The 18910-nt window shown below is 50.6% G+C and overlaps 1 protein-coding gene across 1 annotated transcript in view; it reads right to left on the reverse strand.

Annotated features, from left to right (window-relative positions):
• Window positions 1-756: 756 nt before the first annotated feature.
• SMAD6 (SMAD family member 6) overlaps window positions 757-18910 on the reverse strand; it is a 37765-nt gene continuing 19611 nt past the window's right edge. The window contains exon 4 of the mRNA XM_018914094.3: window positions 757-1712. Coding sequence (XP_018769639.3) covers window positions 1171-1712 — 542 coding nt within the window. The 3' untranslated portion in view covers window positions 757-1170. The remainder of the gene's footprint in view (window positions 1713-18910) is intronic.

Here is an 18910-nt window from a genome sequence, read left to right on the forward strand (position 1 = left end):
CCTGCCCCTGTCAGGCCCAGCACAAGTCAGAGCAAAGGAGCTGATTTTATCCAAGATTTCCAGGCAGAGTGAATCAGCTGAGACAGGCCCATCTGACCAGGACATTTTTTTGGCTGCAGCAGCTCCTCAGAGTAAATATATTCTTCCCAAACACTCCTGGATCATTTATTGCCTGGATGACAGACTGGGAGATCTACGGGACAAAGCTGCTCATGGCTCCTCCGAGGCACTGGAGGTATTCCCAAAATCCAGGCCATGCTCCAGTAGAGGATCCACCCAACCATGAGTTGTCCAAACCCTCCATTTGTTTCTCAACCATCAAACATGTCTGGGACGTGCAGAGCTCACAGACAACCCCTGGGTAAGGCCAGAAATCCAAACTGGTCCTGCTGGGCAGCTTTGTGGCCGTGCAATATTCTGCTTTTCTGCAAGACCTACTGATTAGCACTGATGAAGATTAATCTGCACAAACATGGATGTGCACCCTTGTCCTCACCATGTTCTGTGTTATCAGAGAGGTCAGACAGCCCTGGGTGAGAAGAGCTACAGATCTTCCTCTCACCTACTCCCGAGTGCTCCCTGGCTCTCCAACTGGCCTCACTCACCCTCCTCCTGGAGCCAGCTGCAGCCTTCCAACTCATTTATTGCTTTTCCAGGGTCCTGGCTGAGATGGGAGACAGCAGCTGCCCCCTGGAACCCCCTGACTGCTGCCAACTTCAGCTGGGGGGGGGAAGAAAAAAGACAAATCCCCCCCCATAATGCGAATACTTTATTATCAATGAGTGACTGGTATTAGCTTTTTGTCTGGGTATTAATAATATTTCAAAAAAACCATACATCAAAATTAGGGCTTTCTCCTATTTTTGCTGTATAATTTTTGTTGTTTTTTTTTCTTTTTTTAAAAATCTGTATTGAAAGAATTATATAAGCCAAAGTGCATTTTCTGTTTTTTGTCCATATACACATTGCACCATACATAAATAATTACATTGTAAAAATGACTCCATAATTACAAGTATAATATATATTTTCATATAATATATAAAACTTTATATTAAATCTAGGTAGATGATATTTGGGATAGTCTGTGTCTTTTTTTTTTTTTGTCTTTTTTTTTCTTTTTGTGTGTGTGTGTTTTGTTGCTGTTGATGTTTTCCTTTCCTCGGAGGGTTACCGGTTGTTGCTGAGTAAGATCTCCAGCCAACACGGACACGACGTGATGAACTGTCTGGAATAACAGGGCCCCCAGCCCTTGGCGAAGCTGATCCGGACGCTGTTGGGGTCGTAGGGCCCGTCTGCATAATCCAGCTCGGCCGTGTGCTGCAGCAGGCAGGACTTCTCGTAGTCAAACACCTTGATGGAGTAGCCCGGCATCACCTTGCGCACGATCAGAGTCCTGCAGTTGGGGATGTCCAGTGTCGGGGAGTTGACGAAGATGGGATGCTCGCTGCGGTTGTAGGCCCACACCCCGTCCGGTTCCTTGCTCAGTAAAATCCCGTAGCCGATTTTACTTCGAGTCCTTCTCACAGTCTCGCTCCTGTTGTCCAGGTTTAGCTGTCCGAGGCAGAAGCCGTTTCCTTGAGGTAGGTCGTAGAAGATACTGACAGACTGTTCGTACACTGTGTAGAGGCGGCCCACGCGCGTCCGGTGCTCCCAGTAGGCCACGTTGCACCAATGGCTCCTCTTCACGGCATCGGGCGACGTGCTGGCGTCTGTGGGGACAGAGAGGGAGTCAGGAGTGCTGGGATCACCTGGGGAACCACAGGGATAGAGCCTGGGAAACAGCTCCTCACACCCATCAGCTCTGCTCAGTGAGAACTTGAACTTGCGCTCAACCCAGCCCCGGCGTTCAACACAAATTTCATGTTCAACCCAAAGATGGTGCTCAACCCAAAACTTGTGTTCAACACAAATTTCACACTCAACTCAAAACTTGTGTTCAAGCCAAAGCTGGAATTTAAGTTCATGCTCAACCTAAAACTTGTGTTCAACACAAATGCCATATTCAACCCAAACTTGTATTTAACCCGAAGCTCATGCTCAGCCCAAAACCTGTGCTTGACTCAAAACTTGTGTTCAACACAAACTTCGTGTTCAACCCCATATTTGTGTTCAACCCAAACTTGTATTTAACCCAAAATTTGGGTTCACCCCAGAAGTTCTGTTTAACTCAAAGTTTGTGCTCAACCCAAAAATGTGTGCTCAACCCAAAGTCCATCTTCAACCCAAAGCTTGTGCTTGACCCAAATCCTGTCTTCAATTACGTCAAATGCCACCAAGACTGGTGGCTCAAGCCCAGGCTGGAGACCCCACAGGACGCCCACCATCTTCCATGAGCTCAGCACATCTCTCTCTCCATTCAATGTCCAAATGTCCAGCCCTGCATCCACAGCTGGGCCTGCATGTTCTCAGGATATTTGCATTCCTCCCACTGGATCTGGTACGGACACTGTCCCGGTATCCTGAGCCTGGTGGCTCCCCAGCACCCCTGCAACCCCACCTTCCAAGCCCAACTTGTGCCGAGCTGACCCCTGGGGATGTCCAGGATGTGCCTGGATGAGTGACCTGCCGGGTGTAATAGTCTCTGACAGCGACGCTGATGTTCCCACGGGGAACATGAAATCTGAGGAAGTGCTTCATGCCAAGGGGGAGTAGCTGCTATGAACTATACATGTCCTTCTAAAACCCACTGGAACTCTCTCCAGACAATGAGAGACGTCTCTTCTTTCTAGGAATTACACTCAGGGAAGACGGGAGAGACGCAGGCTGCCAGAAATCTGTTTAATCTATGATGCCTCCAGAATTTATGATGTCTCCAAAAGGAAGACAGGAAAAGAAGGAGCCCCAAAGAGGGCGAATTAACCACTTGCTGAACATCATTCCTGCTCCTACCGCACCGGTTAAGGGCAAACCGCCGTGGAATTTCCAGCGAGGAGCTCTGCTCCGGGCTGGCTGCTCCGTGGCCGGCATTAAGCTCCCTGACAATCCCTCAGGTGCCCGCGGCCTGCTGACCCCGGTGCCTCTGTGCCATCATGTCCCATTAACTCGCCCGCGGGGTGATGCCATTATTTTGCTCCAGAGCCCCCATTGACACACCGGATTTCAGGCCCAGCCCTCCAGCCCCGCTTCTTTTCAGGCTCAAATTACCCCGGAGGAGAGCGGGCTCCCCTCCCCATTAACCAGCTTTGAATTAAGCGGCTTTGTTGGAGTTTAACTGGAGTTGTAACTATACAAATTTAAGGGGAGGGCCGTGGGGGAGGGGGTGACGGGGCAGGCGGGCAGGCAGCAGGATGCCCTTTGCTGTGGGCAATGCTCATCAGCCTGAAGCAGCCCCTTCACCCACCACAGGTCACATTTTGGGGGAACCACCTCAGTCTCTTCCCCTTCACCCACCACAGGTCACATTTCTGGGGACGCCATCTCAGTCCATCCCTCTGCCATCGACTGGAAGAATTTCCACTAAACCAGGCTGCTAAGAGACCCATCCATCTTCCATAGAATCCAGTTTCCACAGTCATTTTTTCCCCTGGGACATCCTACAGATGCTCCCAATGCCTTCCCAAAGCTCTCCCCAAACACTGAACTTTGCTGTTGTCCCACTCAAGTGTTCTGGGGGCTACCCACCAGCTCAGGGCCTTTCATGTGCCGGGGCTGGAGGCTGGTAGCAATTACTGAGCTCTGCATCTGTTTAACCTCCCAACCTCCTCAAAGCCCTCCATGCCCATTAGCTATGTTGGTTTTGTTATTACATTTTTGAGAAACTACTGCTCAGCCCCTGCATTTCCCTTACAGATTAAGGATGGGACAACTTCAAACCTCCAGTGTCCCCAGCAGCTCCATTAATCAGGGGAACAGTCAGCAATAAACATTTAAATAGGAGTTTCTCATGGTTTAGTGCAAATTAATATACAAGGGGGGGAAAGTAAAGCTGGAGGAAAACAGTGCCTATCCTACAAAAATATTTTGCTGGAGGTGTCAACAGCCCTGGTGCCATCTCTGCTTTCCAGGAACTGGGAACTATCTAAGCAAAATCATCCATGAAAACATGGATGATTTTCACATGCATTTGAAATAGTTTTATTAAAAGCATTTCCATGCAACTTAAGGCAGGAACTTCCCTCCATCCATCCATGAATGCACCTCCCTGCCAGTGAGCTCCTCATCTCTGTCATCCCACAGCCCCTGCCTGGCAGTGCCAGCTCTGCCAGCTCACAGCACTCCTGGAGAAGTCCTGTGCTCCTTCAAGCAGGTGACAACCTGAGTTTCAGGTAACTGCACCTCAAGAAAGGAGAAGTTTCCTTTCAACCCACTTCTTCTGGCCAAGGGAGAGGAAAGTCTTTTAAAATCCAAAAAAAGCAACCCACAGGGAAGTAACCCCTGGAAGGGGACAGCTCAAGGCTCATCTGAGCAGCCCCTGCCCACGGGAAGCTGTTGCAGGGTCCCTCTCCCAGCGCTCCCCGTGCTGCGCTGGGTTCCTCTCCTTCCTTTTATCTCCCAGTGCACTCAACCAATTCCTGCAAAGATGAACTCATCCCGCAGCCCTGACATAAAACAAGCACTTCAGCGAGCCCCCAAATCAGGGGGGCCTGTGCTGTGTCTCATCCCCTGCCAAGTATTAGTTTCGCCTCCAGCTATTAGCCACTACCACTCTGCAGAGAGCAGGGGCGGCCGGCACACCACCACCTCCTCCTCTGCCTTTTAAATAAATATTCCACTTTTCCCTCCTCTTTTTTTCCATGCTGCCCTTTATGCACAGACAAGAAAATCCACTTTTTGTTCTGTTTTCCCCCCCCCCCCACTTCTGCTGGAACAGAGGCGGGCTTGTTAGCGTTCTTTTTGAAGAAAGGAAAATATTTGAGTCCCGCAGTGGTACAGGAGGGGTTTTTAACAACTATCATTGTAGGCAGCTACAACTTGTAGCAGCTCCAGAGGGGCTGGCGTCAGGGCTATCTCCTCCATCAAAGCCACCTTCATCCATCAGATGGAGGGGCTGAAACTCTGCCTCGTGTTTACTCCTTCCTCCACCACTGCTCCTCCACTGAGGCAGCGATGCCTCTCAGCACATCCTGAAGTGAATTCAAACAATTACAGATAAAGGAACAAGATAGGAGAATCCAACCCAGAATTTAAAGGGAAAAGGTTCCTGCGTGGCTCAGGCAAAAGGAATCTGGCTCTGGGAATAAATGCAGAGAGCAAACACTGTAAATCCTCCCGGCATTAGCAGCACTGCTGCTGTCGCTCCCTGCAGTGTGGAGGTAAAGAAAATAACTTGAGGTTTGAGACTAATTGTGATTTGACAGCATTTTATGCCAGTAAAGTTCAAAGGAGTGCTTTAAAAGAGAAAAGAAAGATGCTTTTTTCCAAAACAAAACGCTGCACAGTCCCACTGCTTGATGTTGCACTTGAAAGCAGGATGGAAAACATGGGCAGATCACGAAGCACATGAAACAAACGGCTCTGATTCACTCTTTGGCCTTTCCAAAGCCACCAAGCCTCCTCCCAGCTGGTCAAATGGCCCCTCAATACATGGCTGCAAGGAAGAGCTTCTCTAAACACACTGAAGAGGTGCCCATAGGAGAGACCACGCACATGCAAAATAAATCACTGCACTCTCCAGATGTGATGGGGACTTAATGCACATCTGGGCAACCTGGAAATGAAGCAGGATATTCCAAAGTCCTCCCACCACAGAGCCCACTCCCCATTTCCATGTCCCTCCCTCCTGTACTCCTGTGTCACAGGGCAACCTCACGCTCCACTGGCCATGGAGCTCAGTTACACCCTGCCTCAACACTTTTCCATGCAGTTTTACTCCACTTTTGGACTATCAGACCCATGCTCAGTCTTTTCCTCCCCTCTGCCATAGCACAGATCTATATTTACACTGCCCAACACGCAGGAGCAGGGAAGCAGGAAGGTTACAGCCATACACAGGTCACTGTGAACACAGTCCAGATAAAAAGCCCAGCACAAAGAACACACACATTTCTCCAAAATCTATTAACAGTTCACTGGGGAGCCATCAGTTAAAATAATCCCCCATTGATACCCCTGGAAACAAGCACCAGGGTAAGGAAGGGGTTAAAACTTTCCACAGCAGAAATGGAATTTTTATGGCCCTCAAAAAAAAAAAAAAAAAAAAAAAAAAAAAAAAAAAAAAAAAAAAAAAAAAAAATTAATTGTCAATCTGCCCCAGCAAAGCTCACAACCATTTTCTTTAAGCCCATACACTTAAAATATCTCTGCCTTACAAGTTTCAGCTGGAATGCATCACTGTGCCCCCCCTGCCACCAGCACCAACCCCAGCACGGCCCCTTGGGCTGGGGAGAGGCTGGAGCTGTCCCCAGCACGGGGGGCCCCTCAGGGGACACAAACCAGCCCCTTCTGGCTGCCCATCCTCAGGGGAGCCGTGGGTGGCACCCTGAGGACACCTCGGAGGGGCTGGGGACCCTGTCTCGGTGACACCATGGGAGCACCCCAATGTTGGCCCCACTGTGTGTATTTAGGGAAACATCCTAATCCCAGCAGGGAACAGACACAGGAGGCTGGGCAGGAGCTTCTGCAGGTGAAAATCCTGGTGAGGACAGGACAGTTCAGTCCCCTTCCCTAAGTGCTCCTTGGTTTCTCCAGGGAAGCTGCTGTTAAACCAGGACAACGGGCTCCTGAGGGGAAAAGGCAGGTGGGTAATTTTTGCCCATTACTGCAGCATTTAGAGAATCCCCCTGCAAAACCCCTGAAGAATAACTGGGTGTAAAACCAGAGTTGGATACTTTTCCAGAAACACATTCACAAAGCTCACACAAAGTCCCACTTTGGGTAATTTTTGCCCATTATTGCAGCATTTCAAACTGTTTCTGATGGGGCTGGGGATGATGTGAAAGATTCATCGTCCAACCCCACTCCTACACGGTACAAACAGATATTGGTGTTATAAACTCTGCCAAGCAGCAGGATGGGCAGCCCTGGTTTTTCTCCTGGACGTTTTCCTTAAAGCCCAGCATCAACAGAGGATCCTCTATTGTCCCAGCTTTCACCAAGAGAAGCTTCTCCCTCGTTCACAGAGGCCCTGAGAAGCAGTCAGCAGCTGCCCAGCCGATGGCCAAGGCCATCCCAGGGACAGCCAGCTGCACCTTCCCGTGCTGCACAGCACCAAACTCCCCCCCCAGGGTTTCTGGTTTACTGCACTGAATGTAAGGATTCAGCCCAGCTCCCACCTCAACTGCAAAACAAGAATGTGATTTTATGTTGTCATTAATCTGGTGCCACCACTGTCACTGTGGGGTCCCAACCCCTCCACCCCCACAAGGCACATCCCTCGTGCTGGATGTGGCTGCTGGGCAGCCATGGACTCCAGTTCAGCTCATTTATCCCAAAAAACCATGGGAGGGCAGCTGAGAAGAGCCCTCCCCACCACCATGTCCACCATCCTCTTCCTCCAGGCCTTCCCTTGGAGCAGAGCTCTGCTGCTCCCCAGCCTCCTCCTCCAGCAGATTTAATTTGTTAATCCAGGAGATGATTAACTCCGAGGAACACTTGCGCTGGGTTAATTAATTAAATTAGTTCAAAAAAAAGGGTCTGACGAGCACCAGAGCTGGTGCAAGAGGTGTGTGGAGAGGCCTGGGGGGAAAGGGGGACATTTCCATGGCAGCCCAAGAAACAAAAGCAACACAGGACAAGGAGCCAATGCCAAGAATGAGGATGAAAACAATTTTCTCTGCATAAAAGAAACCACTCTGCAAAATCATCAGCTCATGCTAATTTTTTTTTATATCCTTCAAAGCAGAACACATGCCATGTTTAGTTCTGCCCGGAAATTTGGAAGTCATCATCAGTTAGCTTATTTTTAAGCTAAACTCAAGGAGTTTGCTTCTAATGGACCTTCTCTGGCCATTAAATCCACAGTCCAGAACATGATTTTAAGGTATTTTAGCGCTGTTTTTCTCCCCAGCTCCCCTGTTTTAGAAAGGGCTTTTCAGCCAAGGGTGAAAACTGGAAAAACCCAACTCGGGTATTTTTCCCTGACATTTTTATGTGTTCCTTCTGAACGCCAAAGTTTTCAGAGATTTAGGTGATGTTTTTAAAACGTTTTTGAGTCCAACAGTCTCCATTAACCTCAGCCTGTCTTGCTCAGAGTTTTCAGGCCCATCCATGGCTTTTCCAGCTCCAGGTACCTGCGTTACACCTGGCACGTCCAAGGGAACACAACAATGTAAATACAGCTTCAAAAGGAGCCCCGAACGTCACCGCCCACGCTGGCTGCAACTTCTGAAACATCAGAGCTGTCATCAACCACAGCCTGCCTGGGACTTCTGCCCTCTTGGAAACCAGCCCTGGATAAACCCAAACCCAGCAAAATCCTGGGGTCGTGCTTGGCATCTCCGTGAGCATCCACCCCTGTGCCCCAACCAGCTGGAAAATGGGGAGAAAAATGAGCTGGTGAAAACCACAGGGGAAAGGTTGGGCAAGGGAAGGTCCCCACTGTTTGATTTTCTGTAAAATCCAGAGGTTTGATGAAAATCTTCTGAGTGTCGTCTGGTTGGGATTGGATTTTCCTTCAGCATGCTCCTGGCAAGTCACCAGCTCCACTCACAGGGGAGAAGGGTCATTCCCAAAAGTGCCCTCTGCAGCAGCGTGAGGGAAGCCAGGACAAAAATGGGGGAAAACACCTCTTTTTTTCCACTTTTACATCGAGAACTCGCACATCTTCAGGTCCTCCACCCAACCATGTGTGCAGTCCCTTTTTTATTCCCCCAGAGCCTGAAAAACGCTGAGAATCTGTGAGAAATCACCCCATAAACCATGGGATGGCAGAACTCCCTTCCAGCCACAGCTGTGATGTCCAAGGCTCCTTTCCCCACGCCGCTCCCGCTGCTCATCAATCCGGGGGCTGCAATCCCAGCCACATCCCAGTGGGATGGGCACGGACTGGGATGGCCCAATGGGATCTCCTGGCTCTCAGCTGCCTTTGGAAGCTGTTCTGGCTTGGCAGAGCAGCTGTGGGTGCTGTCAGCCTCCCCTGGGGCAGCAGGATAATCCGCCCAGCGGCCGGAGTCGCGGCGTGTCCCGTGGCGGGACTGGGGCGCTGGGAAATGGGATAAATATAAATAATCGTAGTTTTCGCTCCCAGAGAAGTTTCGGCTGAGTGCTTCAAAGCCTTTTAAAAGCAGCAACTAATTAGTAGGTCCCTCAGAAGAGAAACAGGAATAACACCCCTTCCCGCCTCCATCGCACCGCTCGCGAAGAGCACGTTGGGCGCTGGAGCCCAGCCTGGGAACCTCCTCAGCGGAGGGGGACGGGCCAGAGGCTTTGGCTGCACCAAACCAAACCCTGCTGGTTCACACCAGCACTAATCCTCAATCCTCAACGATGGAAAAGACCTCCAAGGAAGGGGTTTCTCCCATGGTGGAGGGGGCACTGAGTGCTGGAGCTGTGTGTGAAGCCACAGGCCGAGTTGGTGAGGGTGTCATGAGGAGGCTGCAGAGATGCTGCTTGAGCCTCCTGATTTCCCACACTTCCCAGGAACATCAGGGTGTCCCCAGCAGCAGCAGGACCACCAACCCAGCACTGGCTGCTTTTTATATCCAGCTGTTGGATAATCCAAGGGCACTGAGCTCCTCCAAACCAGGAAGGCTGTCCTGCAAAGGCCAGGCAGCCCATCACCACCGCCTTGCACAGCCCACCCCCAAATTACAGCTCAGCTCCCTCCAGGAACAACCCAAATTTGCCATTTCCAGAGGGGAATGCTCAGCTTCCCCTTCATGAGGCCTCCTTCAGATGTCCCAGCTGATCATAGAAAATCCACTTCCCAAAACACCAGGGAAATGGGAACTTTGGGCTTTGCAGCTCACACAGGACACAGGACCCTGAGCAGGCTGTGGCTGCAGCAGATTTTTAGTTTCCTAACCAGAAATGAGTGGAGCTGCTTCCCTGGGAGGAAAGCCAAAGCAATACCAAACAAAACACTGCCACCAGACGTATTTTCAGACCCTGCACCACGCTCCAGTCTCAGCCATTCCCTTTGGAGCAAAAGCCTCTCCCTGCTCTCACACCTCTGTGGGATTTACTCCTGAGAATGAGCTGATGTCTTCCAAAGGTGACGTGAGGAGCAGCAAATGGGCTGAAAACACCCAAGGCCACCCTGATTACTCGGCAGCCACAGCGACACCTTCGAGGGCAGACCAAGCGTCGGCTCCATGTGAGTATCAAGGACTGAGAAACCATCAAGGACTCTGGAAACCATCCCCGACCTGGAAAACAACCTGTGACAGAGGAGGCTCCTTGAAGGGGGCCACAAGCAGCAGCCCTACAATTACTTTTCTCCATACAACCTGGGAATGAGCTGCTTTGCTCTTCCTTGGCTGGCTGGGTGTAGAGTCTGGGCTGGGCAGACATGAGACCTCAGCTTGGGAACTCTGCCTTTCAAGCCAGCCCAGTGCCAGAAGGTTCATCCCAGACCCCAGACCAGCTGTGGGTTCTCTATTCCAACCCAGCCCTCTCTCCAAAAGGGCTCCAGCTGAAGCCTCCCCATATCTGATAATTCTTCCCCGGCAGCCCCAAACCAGGCGCTTTTTCCCAGGATGGTATCAGTGCCCTCACATATATGGGAAGCAGACAGGGGCTGCGAGAGGAATGGGAACTCAGGCTTTGCTCTCCCTGGCCAGAAGCCAAGATCCTGCTCCTGATAAAGCTCTCCCGAGCCTCTCTGTCTGCGCAGGCACCTCGAGAGGGAGCCAGGGCTGCGGGGCTGCCACCGCGTGTCACAACGCCCACGGCTCCTGCAAGTCCCCGCTCGTGGAGGATTTGCTGGGGTTTTACAGGGAATTAAAGGATTTTGGGTGCCAGCCTGGCCTTTGCAAGGAAACAAATCCCTCTGGTGTGCTGGCCAACCTGGTCATGCTGAAAGGCTAAACCCGTACGGGGAGGTCTCGGGCTCCTGCCTGATGGAGGGATTGAAAGGGCTGGGATGGGATTGGGGCGAGCAGGGATGAGAAGGGCCTGGTGCAGGAATTCCACCAGGAGAGGTGGAAGGGAGCACAGGGATGGTTCCTGCCCTCCTACAACATGCTCAGGGCTGCGTGGGCACCCCCACACGCCAGATTTTCTGATAGCTGCTCCATGTATTGTGTGTAAACATCTGCTGGGGCCACCCAGCCCTTGCTCCAAGCAGGCAGCTGGTCCACTCACAACTGCTCGTGGCCAGCATCCACGGGCTCTGACTCCCACTTCAAGCAAAGACTAAACAATGACTTCAGCAACCCTGGGATTTAAGCCCCAGGGTTGGTCCCTCACATGCACAGTGGAGCAGGGAGGATGCTGTGCTGGCATCTCCAGGAGGACCTGCAGCATCGTGAGTGTCACAAACACAGCCCCTGTGCCATCTGTGAGCCATGGAGGGGCCTTCTTCTGCCAAATCCACAAACCAGCAGCCCAGAGTGCATGCACAGAGCACCCATTTCTGCTAACCTGGGACAAGACCATCCCTGAAGATCAAACAAATCTTTTCTAAGAATTGTTACAGCTGTAACTCTAAAATCATTAAGTCCCACTGTCACTTTTATACTCCCTGGAAAGGTGCTGCAAAACCCGTTAAAAGTGCAGATAAACAGCAAAAAAATTGGTGGGGGATGAAAATCAATGTATTTGCATGAAACCCACAACACTGAAGAGCATCACTGCAGCCCAGACCCCTGCAAGTCCCCATCTCCCAGTGTCATCTCCCAAATTCCTCACCCTGTACTTGCCCACAGAGACTGGAGGTGACTCACACCAATTACCCTCCCTGGCCAAGAAGGTCTTGTTTTCATTTCTACAAACCACAGATTCTTAAAAAAAAAAAGGGGGGGGGGGCAGGAATAGGAAAATGCCAAAATACACAGAGAACTCCATGGAATACATCCTGTCCTGCTGCACTAATACGAATCCCAGACAACTCCAGCTTTCCTTGGGATATTCTAGGAGAAAAGGATTAATGAGTTACCACAGAATCCCAGACTGGTTTGGGTTGGAAGGGACCTTTTAGCTCATCCCATTCCACCCTCTGCCATGGCAGGGACACCTTCCACCATTCCCAGGGTGCTCCAAGCCCCAGTGTCCAACCTGGCCTTGGACACTTGCAGGGATCCAGGGGCAACCACAGCTTCTCTGGGCACCCTGTGCCATGGCCTGCCCACCCTCCCAGTGAAGAATTTCTCCCCAGTATCCCATCTAACCCTGCCCTCTGGCAGTGGGAAGCCATCCCCTGTGTCCTGTCCCTCCATGCTGTGAGTTACAGCAAGGACACAGCCAGTGGAACTGCATTTTCAAGTTAAAAAAATAATCTTTTCAGGATTGGTCTATGCAGGGCTTGTGGCTGCAACTCCTCCACGAGCTGTTTTGGGGCTGAAAGCAAAGGCTGAACTCAGAAACTGCAGAAGAGGCACCAAAGAAATGACCTTCCCATGGAGAGGAAAAGGGAAGGAGAGGAAGGGGAGCAGGTCGGGCTCTTTGTACATCAAGGCCAGGGAGATTAGGGGAGCACGTGAAGGCATCCTTAGGGATAATGAGTTCAACACTGCACTCCCTCAGCTCAGCACTGCAGGAGAAAGATCAGACTCCTCCCCTCCCTCCGGGGAAATCCATTCTAAAAAATAAAGTGAGGGATACTGGGGGAAACACCAGGCATTACACATTCAAAAGGCAGCTTGTCACCAGCCTAAACCAGACCCATTTTTTTTCCTCATTCCATATATATCACACATATAAAGAATCCACATGGATTTAGAGAAACCCCCTGCAAAAACCCTGAAGAATAACTGGGTGTAAAACCAGGGCTGGATACTTTTCCAGAAACACATTCACAAAGCTCATACAAATTCCCACTTTGGGTAATTTTTGCCCATTATTGCAGCATTTCACACTGTTTCTAATGGGGCTGGGGATGATGTGGAAGCCTCATCGTCCAACCCCACTCCTACATGGTACAAACAGATATTGGTGTTATAAACTCTGTCAAGTCCTGCACTCGAATCTCTAAATTGTTAAAAATAGGAAAGAAACTGCACAGTTCACATATTTTATAAAGCTGGGTTAAATCAACATCTGCAAAAAATATCCCCGTTAAACGAAATAGCAGGATTTCATTAAGTAAATTGCAAGTTGGCAAAAATTCTGAAAGAAAGGGAAAAAGCCACAGCCAGGCCTGTAATTTAAACCTTATTTTAACTGTGACAGCATGGCTGTGAGAGGCTGCATTTCCAAAGGAAAAAATAAAATGAAGTTTAAAAAAAGTACCTGTTCCCCCTGTACCTCATCCCAGTGTCTGCAGTCGTCACTCAAACGAGTTTTTCCACAGGGGGATGAAGAGGGAGCAGGACGTTCTGCCACCTCTGCATCCTCTGGGTCAGACCTACCAACCCTGAAAAACTCAGCATTTTCCACCACAGCAGCACCTGGATGCTGGTGGGTGATGGTGTCTGTAAATCCCTCAGAGCCAAGAGGGCTCGGGGACACCCCAGGGAGGCTGCAGCCCCCCTTCCACCCCTTTCCCTGGAAGCTGAGCAGCTGAAACCCAGGATGAGATGGCTGCAGAGCTGTGAAACAGCTCAGTCTGGGTGACACTTCATCACTTGGTGTGTTTTAACCACATCCTGCTCCCCTGCACGAGCCTCTGGGGGTGCCACAGGAGTGCCAGGAATTGGGCTCCTGGCTTGGGTACCCCAAAGAAACCCCTGAGGGCACAGTGCTGGCCCTGGGGAGCTCTCCTGGGCTCTCCTCTGGGATGGCTGCTTTAGGGTGGTCGTGGCCCCGTTTGCCCACCTGGAGGCTGCAGCTCTGGGGCAAAGCTGAGCCCTGGGGCAGGCAGGGAGTTTCCAGCTGGTTTTCCCAACCTGCTGAGCCTTTCCCTGCCCGGGGTGACTCAGGCAGGCTGGGCTGGGCTGCGTGGGGAAGCCGAGCTCTTCCCACAGCCCCGGCCAAGGGCCCTGCAGGAGCCATCCCTGCAGGAGCAGGGACAGGGACAGGACACCCTGAGGGCACCGTTCAGGGCCACCTCCTCCAGGCCAACACCCAGCACCCGAGGTCCAGATTTCAGCTCCAGAGGTCCAGATTTCAGCTCCAGAGCTCCAGTAACTCCAATTTCCCACCCAAAAGCTCTGCGTGTCCCAGGGGAATCACCTGGAAGCAGCACTCTGGGATCAGTAAAAGCCATCTGGCACATACTGGATCTGTTTGCTTTGAGAAGAATTGCAAAACCTCAAAACAAAACGTGAAAAGAGCAGCTCTGATCTGCAAACTTGGAGCTGAAGAGGAGCCCTCTCACAAAAAGGCCAATTATTTGCTTACAAGGTTTTGGCTTCGCTGTTTTTCCTGGCACTTACGCCACTGGAGTTATTTTGAAGGGCTGTTTGCTCCAGGAGGAGCCGAGCAAACAGCAATCCCATTTCCTTTCAGATCTAAACATCCGTTTGCCGTGCGAGCGGGAGGAAAAACCCAGCCCCGAGTGCCTCAGGAAGCACAAGGAAGGGGAGGTGGGTGCTGCTGGGGAGGGGAGCACAGCACCCACCCAGCCAAGGGGTCCCCGTCCCCTGCTGGCCTGAAACGAGAGGGAGAGGTCACCCAGGGGGTCTGGGATGCTCTCCTTGGAGCAGAACAAGCAAAGCTCCAGTGGCTGGACCCTCCCACCTTCCTCAACACATCCACAAGGGTTGGACTTGATGATCCTCACAGGTCCCTTCCCACCCAAACCAGTCCAGGATTCCACCCTCACAGTGGGATGGGGCAGCTCCTGAGGGGGGAATTCCAGGCCATTTCACAGCCTGCTGCTGGATGAAGCAAGAAATGAAAGGGGGCTGCACGGGCCCCTGGGAGCTCCCTGGAGATGCAGCATCGCTGGAGCCTTGCAAGAGGAAATTTGGGAGCAGAAGCAAGGTGGTTGTGCAGGGGGAAGTGCAAGGCAAAGGACAGGGAGCTGCTGGGGCAAGTCCAGAGGAAGCCATGGAGATGCTCTGAAGGCTGGAGCCCCTCTGGAGCCAGGCTGGGAGAGCTGGGAATGTTCACCTGGAGAAGAGAAGGCTCCAGGAGACCTCAGAGCCCCTTGCAGGCCCTAAAGGGGTTCCAGGAGAGCTGGAGAGGGACTGGGGACAAGAGATGGAGGGACAGGACACAGGGAATGGCTCCCACTGCCAGAGGGCAGGGACAGGTGGAACACTGGGGAAGAATCCTCCAGCTATGCTTTCCACCCTTCAGCGAGCAAAGGGCTAGCTAGCCGGCATGTTCCTAAATTTCCTGGCTTTTGAGGATACAAGCCAGGTCATTAACATTATTTATAGGTTCCTGTGTATGAGTTTCCATTTGTTTGCCTGCTTAAAACCAGTTAGGTGGAAAAAAAAAGCAATTCCTAGAGGTCAGACAGTTAAAAACCCCTCATGTCCATGGTCTGATGGACCCAAAGGATCAGCAGCTCCTTTAGAGGTATGACTGTTTCCTTAAATGCTTATTGTGTAAATATTTAAGCTACTTTATAAAACTTTTACAATGTACTTAGGAAGCATAAATCTCCCCAGCGGAGCACGGCAGGCCCTGGCCGTGCACGCTCAGGAACACAAACAGGGACATTTCCAACGCTAATGCTGCACCCAAGGGGCCCTGAGGTCACAATCCCAGGAAAATCATTACTAAGCTGATCCCCTGGGCTCACCCCAAAAGGGAGCGTGGTTACGTGCACTGAGTCATTGCTACGGGGTGACTCCAGCGTGGCTGCCCTTGAAAACAATCAGGGATTGATGGCTGCTGGGTGGTGGTGTGCATGGAGCCCTGAGGTTTTTCCTCTTCAAAGCACAGCTCTTACACTCCAGAATTATGTAATTCAAAAACAATCCACTAATGCTCATCCGTTTTAAGAATGAAATGATTTTTTTTTTTTTTTTCAGTGCCTGTGGAAGGTTTGATTCAAGCCCAACTGGTCAGAGCCCACTGCTGCATCCCTCACCAGTCCAAACCAGTGCCACCCACCCACGGCAGCCTCTCTCATGGTGCTTTCTGGGGAGATGAACTTCCCAGGGCTGAATATTCCCTTGCACTGGGAAAAAAGCCCCATGTGCTGACGGCCACATCTGTATGCAGGCTGGTTTCCACAGGGAAACTGCAGCTTTATGGGATTTGCTTGGACACAGCACTCACCAGCTCCAACTCTTCAAAGAAATGAGACCTTATTTAACAGAGGAAATAACATGTTTAGGATTTTTTCCCCAGAACAGCTTCTCTACTGTAATCTAGGTGCGTTTGAGGCAACAACAACAAACGGAATCAGGGGACTGGAAGTTTATTCTCTCTGCAAAGCACAGCTTGCTGTTGTATATGATGAAGTACATAGAAAGTCTGGAAAAAACTTGGATGGGAGTTCAAACACTGATGTTTTAAAGATGAAAGCGTGTTCTGCGATTAAATGTTTAAATAAAGTTTTCTGGTACTAAATCATTTAAACATTTTCACATTCCTCACATTTCTAGAAGCGCCATTGGCTTTTATTTATTGTCATAACCCAGTGCCCTCAGCAAGCCACCAGGGCCACTTGAGGCAACCTGCCTTCCAAAGGGAAAGTTCTTTCCGGATGGTAAAAAGTCAGGAAGAACAAGGGAGCCTGAGCCTGATTCTCCAACCCCCATTTATTCTCCAACCCCTGTCATATTTTCCTCTTTTTTTTTTTTACAAATAAATCCTCTCATGCTGCACATGGGCACAGCCAGGTTCTGCTCCAAATATTGACCAGAAATTCAGAGTAACTCCACTGACTTCACCATGGTTGTATTTAGACAGCTGGAAATCAACAGAAATTGGCCTGGGTGTTCAAATTGTCTTTTTTAGCAGCCCTCAGGCTGCTCCAGGGTGCTGTCAGTGATGAAGTCAGAATTGCCCATGGGAACACAGAGCAAGGCTCCACCACCAGTGCCTCAAACAGCCCCAGGAAGAGGAAAACCTGAAGTCCCTGAGCTTTTTAGGAAGGTACAACTCATGAAACCACCAAGCCCAACGCTCCGGCCCAGCAATGCAAGGAAGCTCTGACCTGGCCTCTCCCAGCCCTGCCACAAAGCTTCGAGCAACTGCAGAGAGATCCAGGAAAAATGGGGATAAACCTGCCCTGAGCCAATTAAAAATGGAAATGCTGGTGAGGCTTTTCCTGCAGGACGACGCAGCAGTAGCAGAGGAAAGAAAATCTGAATTTCTCCTAGGACAGAGCTTGATACACAAAATGTGGTTCCAAAGCCAGAAGATAACTGGGCTCAGTCACCCAGCACGCTGCTGCCGACCCTGATGTCCCTATTTCCTTGTAAATCCATCATTAAGGAATAAAAACAACAGCCCAGGCTCAAGGGGACATTCACGAGTGGCGAGTCCTGCCCGGCACTCCGGGGTCCCTGGCGGTTCCATCCCTGCTGCTCTGCACTGAACCTCTCCCCAGGAGCTCCCAGGGCTGTTTGGCTAACACGGCCCAGGATAAAACTCCCTATTTATTTTGGCTCCCTTCACTCTGAAGGCCCTAAAACCCAAATAAAGTCCGTTCCCCTCTGTGTGTATCTCCAGCTATTGACACTGCTCGGGACCAATTTGCAAATCCAAACAAACGCGCTGTTGTGTAATGGGGCTGGAAAAACAATCAGGAAGGGGCTGGGGGTGTGCTCACAGGTTCCTGCTGAGGGAGGGCTGGAAGGGCCAGCAGCCCAGGCAGAGATTACAAGAAATTCAACTTTTACTCTGATAACAACGGGGCTATTTTCTGCCCATGACATCACGCTCCCAAGCAGCGGAGATGGTGCTGGGGGAAGTCACGGAGGACTTTGCTGGTTGTTCCAGTGGCCAACATCCTGCAGTTCCCTCTTTTAAAAATAGTGGTTCTTTTCTTTCTTTTCCAGTGCCTCACAACCACCCAAATCCTCTCTGCTGGCTCAGCTGATCTGAGGATAAATCACAGCACCCCAAACCCATGTGAACAAGCCCAGACCCTCCAACCTGCACTCTTCAGCAGGGAATGATGGGGGCACAAGTTATCTGACCTGTTTTAGCCCTGCTCTGTAGAGAGAATATGAATTGTGCCCTTCAACTGGCTCTTCCTCCCTGTTGGCTGCAGTTAAGTATCTAAAAAAACCACCTCAGACACGGACTTCTGTATTATTCTGAGATTAAGTGCAAGAATTGCTACCCAAACACCATCAAAATGGTCTAAAACATTATTAGCTCTTTAATCACATGGAAAAGCAACATCTCACTAAGGAAATTCAAATCTAAAGGGCAATGTGTCATTGCCTGGATGACTCTGGATAGGAAATGGAGCTGGAAATGGATTGTGAGAATAAATAGATTGGTGTGTTCTACCTGCAGACACAGAATTGATGGATAAGTGGTGGCATTAAGCTACACCTACATAACTGAAGGATGTCAGGGGCTGGAAAAGCACAATGCTGTGCTGTGAAGGGAAGGGTGAAGTTAAAACTCTTAATTATGAGCCCATTATTTCAGAATCATTGGTTGAAACCAAGAGCAGCCACAAACTTCTCCTGCAGTTTCAAGGACCAACCCAGAACCCCATCCCAGCCACCACAGGGGCTCTGCTCAGCAGAAAAAGGGTCTCCTTTCAATGCAATGGAGAAGGCAGAGCAACAACTCTATTTTAGCCCTGTTGCTATGAAATGTCTACAAAAATAAGTCCTGGTTGTGCCCTCCCTGAGGCACATCCCTGTCCTGCTCCTCCTCGCAGCCCTGTCCCAGCCAGAGCCTGGCCTTGGCCAAACTCACCTGGTTTCAGGTTTCCTGACAAACCCCGAAACATAAATACATCCCTAATTCTGCTGGGGAAGCTGAGCCAAGTTTCTGGCAGGGCTGTGCTTGGGATTGAAACAAGGGGGGGAAAAACCACAGCGGTTTTGACCCAAAACCAAGA

Source organism: Serinus canaria, chromosome 10, assembly GCF_022539315.1.
Source record: "Serinus canaria isolate serCan28SL12 chromosome 10, serCan2020, whole genome shotgun sequence".
Lineage (NCBI taxonomy): Eukaryota > Metazoa > Chordata > Aves > Passeriformes > Fringillidae > Serinus > Serinus canaria.